This window comes from Ascidia mentula, chromosome 3 (genome assembly GCF_947561715.1).
Source record: "Ascidia mentula chromosome 3, kaAscMent1.1, whole genome shotgun sequence".
Taxonomy (NCBI): domain Eukaryota; kingdom Metazoa; phylum Chordata; class Ascidiacea; order Phlebobranchia; family Ascidiidae; genus Ascidia; species Ascidia mentula.
In genome coordinates, this window is record NC_138568.1 from 7,751,864 (window position 1) to 7,772,020 (window position 20,157).

The 20,157-nt window shown below is 43.0% G+C and overlaps 1 protein-coding gene across 1 annotated transcript; it reads left to right on the top strand.

Annotated features, from left to right (window-relative positions):
• The first annotated feature begins 10,202 nt into the window (after positions 1–10,202).
• LOC145894014 (uncharacterized) lies at positions 10,203–13,637 on the top strand. Its single transcript, XM_082982445.1, has 6 exons — positions 10,203–11,462; positions 11,581–11,809; positions 11,902–12,049; positions 12,252–12,439; positions 12,530–12,690; positions 13,102–13,637. Exons 1-5 carry the CDS (start codon positions 10,256–10,258, stop codon positions 12,648–12,650), a joined length of 1,893 nt encoding a protein of 630 aa, XP_082838571.1. The 5' UTR covers positions 10,203–10,255; the 3' UTR covers positions 12,651–12,690; positions 13,102–13,637.
• The last annotated feature ends 6,520 nt before the right edge of the window (positions 13,638–20,157 follow it).

A 20,157-nucleotide genomic window follows, 5' to 3' on the forward strand; every position in this document is an offset into this window, starting at 1 on the left:
CAATAAATAATTCTCTGGATTGATAGGAATCGTGGCATATGTGGATTTTCGCCACGCGTGCAATCTGACTGATACAAAAGGCAGGAAAGGGCTGCGACGCTGTGACGGACACAATTGAAGATTTTGATGGACAAGATAATGCAAAAATTGAGGAAATATACAAGAGAATTTCGTCGAAGGAAGTCGCTTTGCCAAGAAAGCGAGGATTCTATGTAGGGGTCTCTCTGTATGGCAAGAAACACTTTCTTGGAATTATCACTATTTAACGATGGGCGCGTGCTCTGTGCTGTAAAGATCGCACTCCCTGGAACAGCCTTGTCGCTTCTGTATCCGAAAGCACAGGCGCACAATGACAGACTCTGTGTGTTGGTCGGGAATGAAGGAAGCGATTAATCAGCGAGGCTCCGGCAGGGTTAAAATCGCGTATTCTTTTATTGAGCGGGAACGACAACTAAAAATCTGGACTGTTTTCATGGAACAAATTAACTGTTGGTGTTTCCTCGAAATAACCTTCTCCTTATGAGATTTCTGCAGTTGATTCCAGGATTTGCATGCAGCAAACATGCTTGTGGTGTAAGGTTCTTCCATGAAACAAACAGCCCTAAAGTTATATGAACAAAAGCCTTTTCCGTACAGGTAATTTGATACAACATTAATGTTAAAATAAACGTGGCAACGCCACTAAAATCACATAAACTCCTGAAAGCGCACCTACAGACCGTTTGGTTCAGTCAAAACAAACGACCCAGTTACATTCGCGCGTTCTGCCACAAATATGTCATCGACTTCACGTGCAAAATTTATTCGTCACAATCGCGGGAGAAATTATCACATGTTTGCAAAATCGTTATCTTTTCAATACTTCGGCCAATGTATAGAAGGGAAAACAGGTTTGTTGTGTGTTTATGCAAGCGAATTGTGTGTTTATATCAAGATTTTGGAAAGCAGGAGCGTGAATGTTTTCAAGGTTTGATTGCTGAAAACTTTGAGGTTTGTGGGCAGTACAAACATTCACAACATTTGCAGATTTAAACCGTCATGTCATTTGGAATGATTAATATGACGCTTGTCCCAGTATTACAAATTTGCTCCAAATTTTCAAAAGTCTTTCGTGTTTTTCAAAAAATGATATGAAAAAAAAATTGTTAAAAACATTACTGATATTTATAACGCTAAAATGACATAACGACATCATGAAGAGTGGTGTTGGGACACAGCCAAAAATTAACAAGGAAAATACGGTGTTGTACCAAAAAGGGTTACAAAAGGGCAAACCCTGACGGTGGCCACACAATATGACAACCAAGCGTCCAAATGCTCAACTGTAATGAAAAGAAGCAGAAGAAACAAGGAAATGCGAGAGCAAAGTGCTTCCGACCGAAGCGAACTTATTTCAGGGGTCGGTTTCACTGACAAAATTAAAAATTTCCTTCTGAGCTCGCACGGAATTTAATTACTGCTTTCAGGCACCTGCGTTCCCAGTCTAATTTTCTTGCGCTTGACCTTTGTGGCTGACACCTTGAGGTACAAAGCAAACTATGTTCCATCAGGTGGGTGCAAACACACCACATTGTGCCACTGGGTTTAGAAACACACGAGTATCATTGAATTGGGTTTATTTGCACATTATTAGCTATTTGGTGAGAATTGTAAAACGATACAAGTTCTATTCTATGGGTTTTTTTGCACTGTTTGCGACGAAAAGTGACGTAACAGATATTTTTTCTGACAATTCCCAGAGCAAATTAGAGGTGATTTGTATAGGTTCAAGCGCCTAAATGCCCGGAAACAGCGAGTGTTTTAAAATAGCCTTGGTGAATCAAATCAGACCGGCCCTAATTTAATAAATACGCTTTAAGCGCGATCTTACTTGTATCTTACCCATCCCCTATATCACAGCACTACGCTTCGCTGCAAACAAGTAGCGCGTATTAATAAATCAAACCGTGGCGAGCAGGTGGCAGATCGCACGCAACGCCCACTCTCCCATAAAACACATCCCTTCATTCAGAGCCAACCCAACTTTCCTTCCTGTTAGTGTTGCCCAAGACCGCGAGGCCTCATCGTATAAGCCAGGTGTGTCCTAACCCCGTCCTCCCCGCTCCACAACAATGCTACGAACACGCGCAGCGTTTCACAAATGTGCGACACCGTTGAAAATCTGGTGACAACACCCGGTTCGGCTCGCTGTGTGGAATTTAGTGAAACCGTGACGGGGCCGGGGGTCGAGAGCTCACTGTTTTCCCTATTATCTGTCAACGGAACAGTGCTAAACTATAAATATGCGACGCTGTGGTGAACGTCAATGTGACGCCCTCATGGGTGCGTCTGCTGTTGGCTGTGTGGTGCTCATGGCAACCGCGGAAAAGGTCAAGCTATTATTTTGATGAACGCATATATCATTTTTGCCCTGTATAGTTCTCAAACTTCCAATTTTGTTACTGTCAAATAAAAGTCAGGTGATGCAATAATTTTGCAAAACATCAAAATTGCAGTATATATATATACCATACAGTGCCAATTTAACCCCGTCACCGGTGTTATAATACGATGATGGTAAAATCACTGTAAATTTGATTGGGATGGGCAGGTGATTTATGAATACGCTATTAATTCTGGAATGCCACAAAATGTACAGAATAAAACAATATGATATGGAGTGCAAAAAGTGTTTCTTAAGTTTTGTAGGCGAGGTTTTAAAAACTGATCTAATTGAATCTATATTTGTAAATCAGTTTAACTTGTAACTCCCAGTGTCACTGGATGCCGTGTTGCGACAGAAGGTGATTCTCTGTAAGGAAACCACCTTTAAATGATCACTTGACATGATAATCTTTTTGCTTTCATCGGTGCTAAAGCCTTTTATTTATTGTACCTTTTTGCCTAAAAACAAAACAAAAGAACATGAATTGTTTTGTGGTTAATATTTTGTAGGTTGGGAGTATATTTTATTATTTACCGCATGAGTCATCCAATAGCACGCGGACGCCAGCACACAAGTATTGCCTTAACCCGGTCCGTTAAACTTCTCGCTATGCTACTGTTTAGCTGTCATCAGACTTCCCCCTAACAAGCTGCCAGTGATAGAGCTGCCATAATCACCCAAACGCGGCTAATGCGTTGAACGGTTCAGTTGCAACAATTTCTGCTGCGAAACGCGATCTCGCAAGCAATCGAGAGTGGACCAGCGCAAAGGAAGAATTCTGTGTTCGGTTTCAAGCCTGGTGTGCTCGGGTCGCACACGCCTGATTGAATTCCGTTTCCCAAATTTTGACATAAACAAGTGTTCAGTCAACTCGTCAAGTGCCTTTCTCACGGATAGCGATAACGCTCCCGCACGCACACAGATCCCAACATTTCTTCTGGGACGGTTCTTTTCTTTTGTTTGGTTAACCAGACTAACGTATTCAATGTAATGAGTAATAAATTACATGTCAAATTATTATGTCCAAAGTAAATGATGTTGAAAATATCGTATATGAAGAGCACTATTTGTCAGACTTTTTAGTAAATCTATTTTAATGGTGTCAAAATGTTACCTGGTGAATGTAAATGCGTGTCGCCTAGTGACTAGAGCAGCAAATATGTTATGGCCACTATATTGTGTCACAAGTTCGAGTTTCACAACAAACAATTTGTGCGTTGGCAAAATCTGGTTTATCTCTGGTTGCAAATGAATAAACACACTTTACTGCAATAAACACCAATAGAAATTGTATCCATTACATTTCAAGCAGAATTAAGCAATGTTGGATCTTTGATAGTTTTTCATAGCGAAGTGTTATCATTTGGGCACTGGTAATTCTTGAACACTGATATAAAAAACCACTAACATTTTGTAGTATTCCAAATGTCCAGGTTATGAGAAATCTATGTAAGATTGGTTTAGGCTACATTTATAAACATTAAACTTTTGTAGTAATCCAAATTAAACGCGCCTAAGTTTGTAACTGATGCTAATAATGCCCAAACATTCTGTGTACGTTCCACAGACAGATACGAAAGTATTATAATTTGTCGTAAATCAAAAATCTATCGCGGTTGCCCTTCTTGCCAGGCGGACCGGCAGCTAATGTTACCGTGGCCGGGTCGTCAGGGCGCGTCAACAGGTGAGGAGTCTCATCGTGTTCGACAGCTTGGCAAGGTAACGAGGAACTGATGCTGTAAGGTTTTAACTATGAGTCGTGTGCAGGCAAGGCTTCGAAAGTAACAAAGGATCGAAATTCCCTTTCTGGAGGACTTCCGGTCATTTGATCCCACGAACCGGCTCAGGAATGCATTCCGTTTAACGGAACTGCGCATGCGTGAAGGCATTTTGTTGTCTCTGCAATGCAACGGGGTGTCGGCGGCACTTAAGCAAGCTGTTCTAGAACGCGATCACATTGTGCAACTGTGCGGCGACCCCAGGCTCCCGTTACCAATCTTCGCACGCAAATGTGCTCGTTGCCCTGTGCCTGGTACAATAACTCGGAAGCGAAAATCGACCCCCGTCCACAAACAGTAGTGCTGGCAGTACGGGAGTGCTGCGAGTAATTACGTCCCCCCGCAAAGTAGGGGCAAGGGTGCGGTTAAGAAGGCATCACGACCGTACCTTTAGGCTAAATTTAAGCTTTTAGCGAACGAAGGAGGTAACCAACTGTTTTTCTATTCCACTTGAAGTTTTCACATAAACCGCACAAGGCGAAAAATGATGTCTCGGTCTTTGTAGGGGGTAATTTGATTATTTTCAAACATCAGTGAAAATCTGATAACCTAATCAGCGGTCACCAAGTACGTATTTTTAAATCAGATTTCACGCGTTATTAAAATCGCATTAATGTATAGGCGTGTTACCATGAAACTAAATTGTAAGGTGTGAATATAACACTAGACCACCGCAAGCACATTGACTGATATAGTCTTCTAAACACACCCCAAAATAGCACATTTCTTTACCCAAGGCTCCTTTTGTTGTCGGGCCTTGGTAGTTTTTCTGTCTTCAAAATCCAATGTACCTGGCCCAACCCACTTCAGCTGTCATAATTTCGTCACCTCTCGCCAAGGTTCAAGCGGGCCCTGGTGTTGAAAAAATACGCCGGGCATTTTAAGTTTGTTGTGCCGCCGCAGGAGCGAAGCTTCAGCACAGGAAAGTTATTTTCGTTCCCACGTCGCTCGTTTCCTGCTCGCGACGCACAGATAACTTTTCTCACTGTTTCCTAGTGGGAAACCCAGCTGCGTGTGCTGTGAGCCAATGAAAGTCTAAACAACAAGTTCAAAATGTTTTAAAATTTAAACAACAAGTTATATTCGAAATTATATTTGTACATGTGCTGTCGGGAAAAACGTTACAACAATACAAACATTTGACATGGATTTGTATTTGGTTTACAACGCTGGCGGCAATGATTGTGAATGATCAAAATAATTAAGCATGACTTTAAAGTTAAACTGTACCTCTGAACCTGCACGGAGACAACATGTGTAATGATGCAATTCTTTAAGATTAGAAAGAATATTTGACTAAAATCGATTCAAATTTAAAGGTGCTGTTATATCGTTCAAAGATAAAATATTACATGACTACAAAAATAACCACCATTGACTCTTTAACATTCATTTTGAGCTGGGAACAAGTTTCAGGTGCTTCTACTTTTCGTAAACGAAGGTGGAATGTAGGCCAGAGAGTTGCCATTAATCAATTATCGCAAGTCAGCGTGTGCTAGGCAGCCTGTAAACCATGGTAGTAAACGGCTGATTAAATTCCGTTTCCTAAAGTTTAACCCACCCCGTTACACCAGAGCTGTAAGGGCAAGGAACCGAACGTTCTCACGCCCATGGAAACAGTTTTGTTGTGCCATGTGTCCCAGATGAGGTTGTCATGTGGTTGTCTATGTCACTAACAGTTCTCGCGTGTGAATGGCAGCCTGGGTATTGAACCGCATCTGGGTTGAGGCATGGAAGAAATATCACCCGATACAGGGGCACTTGTAAGGTCCCGGTCCCCGTGCTCCGCTCTGGGCGATTAGGGAAACGCGCGATGCTAAAGCGTGCGTGAACCGTAAAGGTTTCGAATAACTGCTTGAAAATAATACACAGGGGCCCCAGGGGCTGCGAAGACGGGAGAAATATAGGGGTCATGAGGCCACTTTCGCACTGCGCGAGTCTGGGATTGCTGCTCGTTTTCCGCCACAGATTGACAGCCTGAGATGTCAAGGTCAAAGTTTTACTTCCGAACACTTGCGAAGGTTAACTAATTGCCGCCTGTTAGGATTTCGTCACTTTTTTATCACTTTTAACGCCATGTTTTTACGATAAGGAAACAACGGAATCGGCTTTAATGGACAACTTCGGACGATTTGCTTCTGCAGCAAGCACCATTATGATTTCTCTCTAATCACACAATTTTATTCAGTGAGCGTGAATTCAAGTTTGCCAAATAAAGGTTGTTTCTAGGTATTTGCAAATCATATCTACATTGCTGACTATTTTACATTTAGTATCATATGTCCATTGTACATGGTGAACATGCGATTATGGTGGGGCCTGACATATTTTTGAAACAAATTAAGGGCATAGGTAAAAATGTTCAGCAACCACCGGTTTAACACTTACTCCGGGAAAGGTATCAACGTTTCAAAACCCCACATTCACACAAACGGTAAGATGCCACATGCGACATAGGAGAAACCCAACCAAGCACAGCAGAGAATGGGGACATGAAACCTCGTTGCCTGGTGGTGGTGAGTCAGCGTGTTCGAAAAGTGAAATGTTACAACAAGGTTCTTGCTCCGGTTTCTGGTTCTGTTGTGTTTTGGTTTCAACCACTGGCCCGAAGCATTTTAAATCAACTCTCCATTTCGGCCATTCGCTAAAGTTGTTCTCTCACGCAAATTGCTGATGTTGACTATCCAAAACCGTATCTTTTTTCCCCATTTGCATGCTGATAGCCGAAGGTCTATTGAACTGCTGTTATAGCAAGATTGATTTATTTACATGTGACACCAACATACTCATAATGCCTGAAATGCACAACATTCACCGGTCATCGCCACTGTTTGTTTTTTTTCGTTTATTCAGGTGAACGCATTCCGGCTGTTCAATACAGCACCCTACGTCACCAACGCCGCGCCATTTGAGTGATGTTTGCTTCTGCCAGTACGATTAAAACAAATTATCCATTTATGCACTGTTTGTAAGTCGGATATTTAAATAAGGGAGGCGAATTAAATGTCTGTGAAGTGTTGTCGCAATTAGGTTAGCCGATACTTCAGGGAAACGAGCCCGTCCCAATAATGCACCTTTGTTTGAGTGGGAGCTGGTGGATTGCGATTTAAGAGAAGAATAAGGATGCGTACCCAGAATCGTTTTCATATTTGCTTTGTGCCTTCGACAGGCGATGCCCAGCACCCGGAAACACACCACAATGTTGCTCGATTTGACGGACTAGATAATGCTGTTCTTGCTATTATGCACTGGATTTGCTTCTGCGAAAGCACAATACATGCAGACGTTTCCCAGAAGGATGTCATTCTGCTGTGAATCGGCAGCACACGAGTGAGCCATACACAAGCTCGTTCGCAAACCCGCTGCATCTCCGGCCTGATAAACAACACTATATCATCCCGAACGCAAAGACAATGGCGAGAACGCGTGAAGCACTACATCCTTTTACACTGCGCACGAAGTGATAATTCTGAATCTCGTTTTTATGCATGTTGTCGGACGTTGTAGCTTGTATCTTCCCACAACGTTTAAATTAAAACTGTTGCCTTTTATCGTTCTTGAAGGCCAGATTTTCATCGCGCTGCAAATGCCTTTGCCTCGGGAAAAATTTAAATCAATCTCGCACGCGGGTTTGACTGCCATATAGCAAATATAGCAAAGGAGCCGAAAAAGCCTTTGTCGCAACCATATTACTGTAACATGGAAGTGCTGTGTCTGGCAGCAACACAAAAAATTAAACACAAATTATGCAGCATTTGCAAACTTTTGTTTTCCTAGACGGTTCAGCCACTTCTGGGCAGGGAAAGAGGTGCCAGGAGCGTCATCACTCCTCTCATCCGGTGTAAATTATTTTTGTTCCACTCACAAACTTCGGTAACGAAAGTTTTTGTTGCACACATGATACACGGGGACAATGGTTTAAGCTATCAAACTCGCTGTAAAGAAAACACAAACACTTCTACGATTGTTTCTTCTCTCAAACATAACAAACCAACGCGGCCAAAACGTGGGCGATATAAGGTGGAAAGTGCTACACAGCGGGTCGAACAAGCAAACTTAGACGTGTTTTCCCGTTCGGGCGGCGATCGACAGGAAATCGCGCACCTTGTAACACTGTGTCAAAACGCGTGTTGCGCAGGTGTAGTTTGCGTTGTTAATTACTGCAGCAGGGCGCAATCCCAATGCAAACCGCTGTGGCGCGAAATGCAAACCGCGTTATCTGGACATTTCCTACCGCGGCACAATGCGGCGGGCATGGACTGGGGTCTTATCTCAATGTAACAATAACGAGTTGGCTGATATCTCTCTTCCGTTGGCGACCCGAAGCCACATGCACGGAGATAGCGCAGCAAAAACTTTCTTATCAGGCTTTTGTGCTTCTTGTTTGCATTGACCGCCTGGCGAGAAGCAACCACTATCTGCACGGGATAGGACGTTATTGTTGCTCTGTCGTCGCACAATATACATGCAAACAAGCTATTAGACACAAGTGGGGCTTGGAGTGGCCTCTTGCCCCGCTTCTGCATTTGCCCGTTGTATTGCACCGGGACGGTGGTTGGTCATTATCTGGGTAAACTAGCAAATAGCGATAGGCGCGTCTCCTTGTTTAACTTTCTCGCCTCTTCGTTGACGGCAATCCTAATCCCAACACAAATCTGCTATGTGAAAACATACGTCCCAGGCAAACACAAGCAAATAGCGGAGATAAGAGACTGGTTGGCCTCGGAACATGGGTCGAAAGTCGATTTCGTGTTTGCTTCACCAACCCGCATACGAACACCACTTTCGCAATTACGATTACTGTGATATGTGCCATATATGGACTTGTTTTCAAGGTATGTCCTGGGATACACCAATGGTTGGATTTTGTATGAAAGCTACTAAAATTATTGTGTAGTGATTGCACAGTAGATAGCCGCAATGAAAAAGTACTGTGCTTTCTTTGCATTGACAAATCACGTGGTAATATTCTTATTTCGTATCACAATACGGGGGTTGTACAGTCATGTGTTACGTAGTGCTTTGGAGTTGGAAGCACTGTCGTAATGCATAGTACCACGCAAATGATTGCAATTTTTGACGCTTTTGCTTCATGAAACGTCCATTCCAACAAGTTTAAAAATGTTTAATTATCAAGGCAGATTTTCATCCGTTCTCAGGAGAAATTAACGTGCTTGTCAGTTGACAAGAAAAACAAAAAAATCAGACACAACTATACATTTGATCTCTTAAATATAAATTTTGTGTTCATTACCGTAAGAAATTAGAAAACCCCAAGTTGACGTCAAATAACTATAACAGCAGCGCCAACGCAGTTCAGCAGCTCACGTAAACAAAGAAAAGAGAAGCAGAGTGTGGAGGAAAAACGGACAGCGCATCTAAGCGGAGCGGAAACAGTTTAGGTGGGCGAGAAATAAGAAAAAAAGGAGCCCCGCGTTGGTTTATCGGTGGCAAATATTTAGAGCAGGTATCAGAAGGGACGCCCCACAGTTGCGCAAATTACCAACCTGTGGTCACGTGCAATTTCGCTAATCGACAGAACATTAGCAAATCGATAGGGGTCCGGTCGAGCGGGATATAAATGTCTGTAAGTACCAAAAGTGTCAGTACAACCTTTACGGTAACTCCGTGGTTGGTTTGTACAGTTATGGTACTTTTCAGCGTAAACGGGATTTTTGTATTGAATTTTGCCAGAAAAGGTTTTTCAGAACGTTAAAAAGTTTCGACATTAGATGAAGTATCCAGTACATGAACGGACCCTACTAGGGTGTACTTGTATGCCGTTGCGCTATGTTGCAAAATTGCCTTTAATTGTACGCAGGCTAAGATAATATCGTTTGCACAACTTACAGAGTTTGTTTTAGGGCTAACAGTACCAGGCTAATGGTTAACTTTGGCAAAACAATGAGTATCGCCTTATCTAGATATGTTGCAATTAGCGTTGCAACAAACTAAGACATGCAGCTTGGTAACGGGAATTGTTTTATTTTTTAGATCATATAAAAGCTACTGTTGTAAAATACTTCACGAGAAAACAGATTTGTAAGAAACAATGCAAGATCAACGGTTATCTTATGACAGTCATTGGGGCCCAACCAGTTCCAGCGGCAAAGAAATGCTGTATAGAAAGCCGTGCAAACACGAAGACTTCAACGGCAACAATATGGCGTCGGCTGCTGCCATTCAAGCGCGCCGACATCTGACCGACAGCTCGCAAAGGGAAGCGAGGCGTTCGCACGATGAACCACGTTCGCCTAAACACAAGCCCAATTCGATAAGTTTTTCTGTTCGGTCACTACTTGATCACAACGTGACTTCACCTTCTGACAGTGGTTACGGCAGCGGCAGTCCAAGCCCTGATCAGACAACGGCCGGAGATCCAATGTCATCACCAGTCTTTATGAAAAAAGAACAAATTTTAGAGCAAAGAACACCTACGTCTCCCGAGGATGCTGAAACCCGAGCTTTTCCCATGTTGCCCACGTACTACCAAAGTCTTCTCTATGCAATGAACTCGCAATTCCTTGCGCGACAATCGTCTTTTTCCCAAACTGACGGTTCTTCGACGGCGGGAAATGGCGCACCCAAATCCGGCCAAATGGATTTATCTCCTGAAGTCAATCCGCTGCTTACCAGACAACTGGCCGATACCACGTTCGAAGAAAAATATCACGCAAAATCAAATGAACCCCTTCGTGGGGAGAAACCCAAGTCAATGAAACAAGAAGAAAAACCCAAGGAAAATTACCAGAGAATTTGCGACCGAATGACTTCAGCCACAATCGCCACCCCATCCGGGGATTCTCAGCGATGGTCAACGGACACAAAAAGTCGCTTCGCCTCCCAAACAAAACCACAAGATTTTGTTCCAAGCACCCAAGTGTCCCAAATTCAAGCGAACCCTTTTCTCCGGGCCGCATATCCAACAGTCCCAGTCCTGCCCACGGATTATTACATGATGCAGATGGGCAAGCTTCTGTGGGATAACGCAATGAGGAGCGCGGCGGCGGCTGCAGCAGCGGGCAACCTCCCAGGCTTTAACAGCCTTAATAATTTAGCATCGTCCCTTGCCGCCGAAAGATGGCAAAAACTTATATCGGCGTCAGGTCGCGCGGTTCCAGCGACGAGTAACCTTGTGCATGGATCACGTTCGTTTTTTCCGAAAGACCCGCACCGGGAAACGGAGTGCTCAATTCCGGCGCAAGTGGCAACATCATCACCGGGATGGACCTTTTCCGGAGCAACCCAACAACGCGAACGTAAGTTTAATCATTGTTGATATTCGTGTTAGTCTGTTCATTCACCAGCTATTCCACGAATGAAACATAAACAAACAAACGACCTCATTCGTAACCGTGTGGACCTTGATTTTCACAGGAACACCTCAACAGAGCGAAAGAACACAGCACGATGGCGGCCACGGGCATCCGCTAGATTCAAAAACATATACACCAAGGGAGAGGAGGTCGACAAGTCCCGGTGCTGGTTTTATTAATTTCTACAACAGCGCTATCAACGCACGCAGCGCAGCTAGTTACCAACCTTCGACCGTGTCCCCACCGAAGTCGGTGTCTCCCACCCACAGTAACACTTCGTCCCTAAACAGGTAAAATTAATAAAAATTCTGCTTTGTAGAGTTGAAATATTTACTGTATCGTTTTTTGGTACGTTCATGCTAACATGTTATTTTTTTTACAGCGACAGTAGTTCAGGTTCTGGCCGTTGCAAACGCGGTCCCAACTCCGGTTACAAGTCCCTTCCTTATCCTCTGCGCAAAGAAAACGGAAAGATCGTCTATGAGTGTAATGTGTGCATGAAGAAATTCGGACAACTTTCTAACTTAAAAGTAAGCAGATTGCTTTAACCCCACAACATTTATACAGCGTAATCTAAATATAGCAAGCTTTATCTAATGTCATGTTTGTTTAAAAAAAAATATAGATTTTTAATCCAACGCAGTACAGTGCCTAAATTTATGAAAACATTTTGAAAAATAATGTGGCAAGTTTGAAATGTAAATTGTAAATTTAATCTTTCTTTCTTTGAAGGTTCATCTACGAGTTCATACCGGCGAGCGGCCTTTCAAATGCGAGACTTGCGGCAAAGGTTTCACACAGCTTGCCCATCTTCAGAAACACCACCTCGTTCACACTGGAGAGAAACCTCACGAGTGTGGAGTTTGCCACAAACGATTCAGTTCTACCAGCAACCTAAAAACTCACATGCGACTTCACAGGTATGTATTTCATACAAATATGCTTGTTTGTGTTTCAGTGTATGCGTTTATGGCGGCAACTTACAACGATGTTTTATTTCCTTTCTGCAGCAACGAGTATTCGTGCAATGTGAAAACGGTGATGTGCAGCACAGGTAGTGGGGTCAGCGCTCCTGGAGCTCCTCCACGCCCTTTCGGACACTTGTCTTCCATGCCAGCGATCTGGTACTGAATAAACGCGTCCAAATCGCCAACGCAACACAACACAGAAGGTGAGACGTTAGCACATCTATCCGTATGTGCATTTAGGGGCTTAATGCACCGAGTTTCCAACAATCAGACTAAAATTTTCTCGGCGGTATAATTCGCACGAAACAAGCGGATATAACGCTTGCGGTCTAGCTTCAGTAGCGCGACGTCACAAAAGCGGATACCGAAACCTCGCCTGTGCAAGTGACGTCGATTTAGGGGGGTAATCGTTTTGCACCCACTTTCACCTTTTGAGAACAGACCATTAACGACAGGCTTAGTCAATCATTTGATTAAATTGGGTTCAGACAGCTTAGTAGCAATTAAATTTATCCCCGTGAAGTGCAAATTCTAAAATTGAAAAACATACATTAACTTTTTGCAGATTTTGTTGTGCTAATTAATTACAAACCATTGTTTTTGTGCATTTTCAGATTCTCGCAGACAATGTTTTCTGATTCGTGATAGAAATCGGCCAAAATTATATCAACATGCATTGATGCGTTGACGTCCGGGTGGCCGCCATTTTACGTGAAATCCTGCCTTGTCATTGACCAGTGGCCCAACGTAATCACGTGTCACCGCTTAACCAATCCAGACGTGTCTTGTTGTGAAATGAACACACGTCACTGTACTTATCATCGTAAAGCATCTATTTGTTTGTGTATTTATGCCAGGCAAGCATAAGCCTTTCTACCGGACTGTTTGAGAGCTTTGTTGATACGATGACATTCCCAACCACTGTTTATACGCCAATACACCGTCTCTGCTTTGTCGTTTTTTTCATTATATTATCGTCCTTCGCCTTGCTGACAAACTTTATGTGCCGTTGTTTGTGTTTATACGCAGATTCTCTATAAACTGTTCTATTGTGTTGACTTAACGATGTCGTTATATTTTGTGACCCATCGTTCTTGTTATTAATTATTCTGTTTGTGTGACTATTTACTGATTTCGGTACGTTCAATATTACTCGCACCAACAAAACTTTCACTGTTTCGCTGTATGAAAGTATATTTTAAAGTAAGGAATCAATTTGGATCAAATATTTGAAGCACAAGAAAGGCGCACAAGCAAATGATAAACATAACTTTCAGATATAAGCTTACTTCAAGCATAAGCAATAGAAACAATAATGTTGTTTATAGTGAGCTGCAGACAGGGCCACTGTTTCCACCATATAGGTGTCATCAGTGCAGCTATGGTGTGGCTTGCAACGGTTTTGTCAGCTAAATAGTCGACAAGACTTCCACTTTGTGGTGACTACACAGTCAGCATTTTCCATTGGGTACCAAACCAGGTGTAATCCGCCGGGAACCAACCAAGGTGGAAACACTGTGGCCAAGCAAAAGCTAAAAGCTGCATTCATGAGACACATTAGGTCGAAAGAGTGGCCCTGTTTGCAAGCTCACTACTCAAAGTAGTTTTTTACCACTTAGTTTTAAATATTGACGCAAGAGTGAAACCAAAAATAATTGTGATGCAGTCTTGAAGTACAACCCTATTGAAAGCCTACAAGGAACACTCTAAACATGTAGCACCAGGGTCACAAATGCAAAAAAAACTTTCAGATGCGCTGCACTGGACTGTGCACAATTTAGTAGTTTGCGCAACGGTGTTGCAAGCGCTTCAAATAGAAATGGAAGCTCCGTAAATAGCTCTCTGTGTTGCCGCGCGGTTGCCAGGTGCGGATGTCAGCTTCCATCCATTCAGATTTAGGCCCAGAAGAGGAAAATATATTTACGGCCAGTGGGACTCGCCCACGTTCTCCGCCGCGTATTGACTTGCACTGAATTCGGACCGCACCAACCTCGCTGCCACTATGACTGACCCACGTGCTCGCGCTAACATAACACTTGCGCTGCTAAATGTTGACTATGTGCAGCGCATCAATTGTAACCGGACTTTGACATGGACACTTTAGTCCACAGAGAGTGGTTAGGGTTTGACATAGCGAAACCAAGGAAAATGGCGTTCTTTCGCTAATCAGTGTAACACCAGCTGCAGACAAGCCATGTTGTAACAATTCGGTGGCTTTGATGTCGCGGGTACGGTTATCACAACACAGGGAAAGCGGTCCCATAGGACCGTTGCTCTGTCGTCAAGGCCACACGATTACAGAGCTCCAATCGCCCACTTCAGAGCATGCTCTTGCTTGCACCAGTGCTGTTGTTCAGGTACGGCGACCGCATTACAGACGACTTGTTTTTGCGATCCAAGGGCGACAACTTTTGTTTTTAGCAACTGTAACATAACAAAGTCTCGTATTTGCCGGATAGAGTGACTCGCTCTACATTGCGTAGTTTTGTTTGCATTTGGCCTTGGCGCAATAAAATGTGTTTTTTTGGCCCATAAATGTACTTATTGCTGTTTCAGGGCAGCATTTATATTGTTTCTCAAAGTTGACTACGGCGTTTCGACAGTTGTGCATTTAAAACACCAACAAACTCTGATGTTGTTGAACACTCCCCAAAAACAAATCACATATAACGTGGGTACAAAGTTTCGGTTCTGCCAAAGTTTCATTCCGAAGTAGTGAGGCTATTAGCTGGTCGCCGAAAGTTTAATATTGTTTACCATCCCAGTTGCCAATTTCTCTGAAAATATCCGGAGGTATTACTTCGTTCAGCAGCCAACCCGTCAGGCAACTTCCGCACAGCCCAGACCTTGCCAGAACTAAGTAACTATTCCCTTTTGGTACGCGTTGCCCAAACTGTCCTTACTGTAGCCACCAATGTTAACTGTTTACCGTTGTTGTTATTTGCATTGGTGTTTTTCGTCATAAAACTGTTTCGTTAATCGTTTCATCACGTTTACTCTAAATATAACCTATGTTTTAATAATTGTGTGAAAAGCTTTTGTGCAAAGCTTCTATGTTATTTATTGATTTGTATGAAACGTCAGAAAATACTTTTGAAAGTGTACCTAAAATTGTGACTGTATTCTTTATCGATAATCTTTGCTTCTTCCGAAAGAATACAGACGATAAACGGCACAAAAATGATTGTGGGACAACTAACACACCCTTGTAAAAGCAAATTATAAATTTGTTGCGCAATTTAGAGGGCTGGGCCCATGGATACATATATAACAGAGGGTCGAGTAACAAGTGGCACGGGCCGCCTCGGTTGTCATTGCGCCATTCGAGTGGCAAAGCAGAATCATCACGAAGCAGCGCATTTGGCGAAACGGAACGGAAAGTACTAACAATGGGGCCCTCCCACGCAAAGCCACGTGGTTATCTGCTATTTCAATGGGCGATCATGATGGGTGCAGTTAATGTAGCGAAAAGGCAACATTTCGTCAACTGTTGATGATTCCGCACGCGACGGTTTTGTTAGGATTTATTTTGGAGTACCGACAACACCTGTATAATGATTCGATCTCTTCCGGAACGAATCAAACTTCCTGTCTCTGCACGAGATTGAAGAGTCTTCACCTTTTTGTGGGTTTAGTAGTTTTTGAGAAATTGTCGTACCCAACAAGTTATACCTTATTTGCGCAATGTGTTGAAACCGTTTTGGTGCAAAATGGCAGTGTTGTAAGATGTGCAAAGCCACAACTTTTTTCACGATGGTTTATTGAAAACCATCTCCGCAAATAAAAAAACGTGTAAACAATCATTGTCACAACAATCCAAGTAACCACTCAGAAAAGTAGAGGAACAAAAATTTTTAAGTTTAATTGAGTTGACGTTTCTCCGACGATTTAAAAAAGTCAAAACCTTTCCGTCAACATCATTTACATGGAACATTTTCTTGATTGATCGTGCTGTGGTGGTCTGTAACTTAACATCTGACCAACGAAAGGCAATTTACCCTAATGTTTCCTGCGCTGTCGAGGTCGACTATTAAACAATTTCCGCGGTGTTAGAACACTGGCACGGTTTCTCATGCAGGGTGCGAAAGATTTTGATGGGGACGTTGATTAATTCCCGCTCCGCTTTCGGTTTCACTTGAACCCTATCGGGCCAATCTCCGACAGACGTCTCCCCGAGGGTTGAGGGGACATACCAAACCAAACGTTTGCATGGACCAGACGACGATACCGTGACACTATGACGAATTGCGGGGTGCATTGTTGTTGGCTGCTCGGCAATCAGGGAAGGGTAATATACATAGGCTAGACAGGAGCTTGATTAATCGTCAATTAACTGGCGTTTTGTTTTCTACTTGGAAGGTGGTGGGAACTGCACGTGAGAGCAGGATTGTAATAGCCGCGCGTTAGACCGAAGACAACACAACTGTTTGTAAGTTTACTTCTTTTAATGTGTGTCAAAAGGGACAATAAGAAATGAAATCCACAAAATGGTGATAAGAATTTGGGTTCAAGTTCAACTTCCTCTATTTACAAATCTTTTTCTGCCTGAGTTGAACAACGACTGCAGGAATGTTTCTTTAAGTTTGATCATTGCATAAAAGGCTCTAAGTATTCAAAAAAAGTTGAATAAAAGAAACTTCGGCTCTCGATATTGCGGTGGACCAAAAAAGTTCTGCAGCAATTGACGAACGGAAAAGTGGGTGCCAGCCGGGCAAGGACACGCGATTTCCCTTCCAGTCTCACGTGCGTGCGTCCTTGGCGCGAGGCGTTTGCTTTCCAGTACCCGCATCTTTCCTATTAAAAAAGCGAGCGTCGGTGCGGAGGGAGGAAGCCTGGTTTTCCCGAATGAAGGAAAAGAGCACAAAGCGGGAAAACTTTGGCGCAAGGCTTCTTCGCAGAAAAACAGTCGCACTTTTATGGAAGTGTTTCGCGCACGCCACGGTTTTACAGACAAAACCAGCGGCAGGCCACCGTGTTCCGTAACTTGGATGAAAGTTTCGGGTATCATGTTTTGCCAATTCACAGCAATCGGTGGTCAAACTTACGCGATACTCACAGCTTTGCCACAAAGTATTGTAACATTCACTGGTTATTTGAAGCAATGCTCTGCTTGGCAGCACGTGGCTAAAATTGTACACACAGCCTGACAGAACAACACAGGCTTTATTTAAAGTAGCGTGTGCCGGAAAGGTTTAAGCGAGCGCCATCTTTATGCATCACTTTAAAAACTCGCGGTCTGGGAATTTAATAGCCGCAACAATAACAACAAGCGACGATATAATTCGCTGCCCACCTGCTTTGCGGGCGGGACAAGAATGCTCCTTGCAGGCAGTTTCAAGACGCCGACGCCACAAAACAACAAGTGATTCAATGCAACCCAAGCGCGCTCGTTACAGGAAAAGAACAACTCTGCTTGCGACTGAACAGACAGTGATGGAAATAGAAGACCGGTTGCTTGTAGGATTACGCCTATTTTGGTTGACTTCGGCACGGGGGCACTCGCCCTCCAGTCACAGTCCTCGTTTCCTAGACGACTCTTGGGTCTAATTTGGTAAGATCTATGCAAATACCTTGCGCATTATCAACAAGGTGTCATCGGCCCACACGCATGCTACACGACGCTCATATTGGGCTTTATTATTTACTGCGGGCTGTTGTGTGAAATGAAACAGCTTTGGGCAGGGATTACACACCACGTGTTTCCCATTACCCACTTAAGTTATTAAGTATCTACCTGTACCCATTCACGCGTATTACGTCCCCTGTTTTCTTCTGAATTGCTTATGTTCATTTATTAAGGCGATCAACACAAAACATGATTGTAACAACGGACACTTGTGACAGGACTTGAACACAATACTGGCACAATATCGGTTACTTGTCAAACAAATTAGCCGAAGATGACTACTTCACTGCTTTACTGTACATGTGTTATTCTAATATTAACCATCGACCACAAGAAAAATTATGTGTCTGTAATTAGATCAGTTTTGATAAATAGAAAGCTATATGTGAACCCACATGAAAGGCAAACATTATAATTGACAATAAAATGAATAATGCATTTTCATTTTAAACTAATTTGGAAAACCATTAATTTCTCCCGCTCTCCCATCAGATGGAAGTGAATGGTGTTGTTATAGAATAAGCCACATCCTGCACTCCAAGTTAAAACAAGAGCGCAACAATTAACATCCACTTGCATTTACAACCATCCACACTTCAGCAAAGGGATCGCAGTGATATCGATTAGTGCAGATGCCCTCCCCCACCCCTTTGGCGATAATTACAAATAACTTCGAGTGCCATCCACCCAACAAGGATGCGCAAACATGTTTATCTTTAATAACTTTTAAACACTCGACGCGCACCGAGAGTATGGCGTCGGGCACTTTGCTTGTGATGCGTCGGGGGCACCACAGGCGGGCCACCTTTGGTAACAATATCAAAAGCGGAATGACAGGTAAGGGCCAGGCGCTTTCGATAGCACTTCACTTGTGGCGGAGCATGTTTTCGCGCCATGTGGAAACAATCACTCGGATTTTTATAGCAAACCACCGCGGGCAGGTGCAGCTGTTGGCGCGCGAATCAAACATGAGTGTCATCCACCAGAGAGGCCCCGGAACAGCAAATTGGGTTATTGTGGAGAAGCGTCAATGGAGCTTAAAGAAAAACACTCCGACGCGTTTCAAATCTGCTGACACGGTTCCCAGGCCTTTACATCCGACAAAAAAACGTTTGTTCAAGTTTTCTTTCAAGCACAGCAGCCCCTCGCATTTCTTGATGTAAAATTTCGTACAAAAGTTATTATACGAGTCACTATTGCTGATGTTAATATTTTGTTTATTGTCAGCTCAATCGTTATTTGGAGGCAAACGAAATGCATCGGATGAATATTACATTCGTGGGTAGTGATCTATTTATTATCCCACACGAATTATGCTAGGATGAACACATACATTACAAACCACAACAATTTTGATATACCGATGCATGAAAACAAATACATTACATCATATAGCAGTTTTAAAACAACCACAAGTTTGTTTTTGTAGTGTCTGTCAGAGAGGATGACATTTTCAAACAGTGTAATAGGAACGACGGTTCGTTAATAGCGTCCTTGACATTTTAAGGTCGCATGAGATTGAGTTTGAATTACAACACTTACTCGACGGCAGCGATCGAAGCTTAAACAAAAACATTTACAGACAAGTTCGCATCCAATTAACGCGTATTTGAGCAGCGACCGTTAGTAATTAACAACATTGAAAGCCCACTTCATTCATACAAATCGATCACATGAAAGTCCTCTGCACATTGTATTGTGCCCTACTTTTTGTTTGCCTGGAGTGCTTGTGGCAACTACGGTCGTCCACTCATTTATTAATTCGACAGAAATCAACCGAAGATGAACGAATTTGCAGCGATTCAGGACGTTCACACTTTCGATAGTTCAGTATTCAGATGGTTGTCATGTTTATCAAACAATCATCTGTCGATCCAGGCTGTGTCGGTCAACAACTTGTGTTGCGGCATGTGCTCCTTTACAATAGGTTATTAACCCATTAATGTGATCGTCCAATTAGCAAACATAAAGTTAAGATAGGAAATCGGCGCCCCCATGTGCCCCTGTTTAATATTTCGCATCCCCAAAGTCGACAAACGTATAA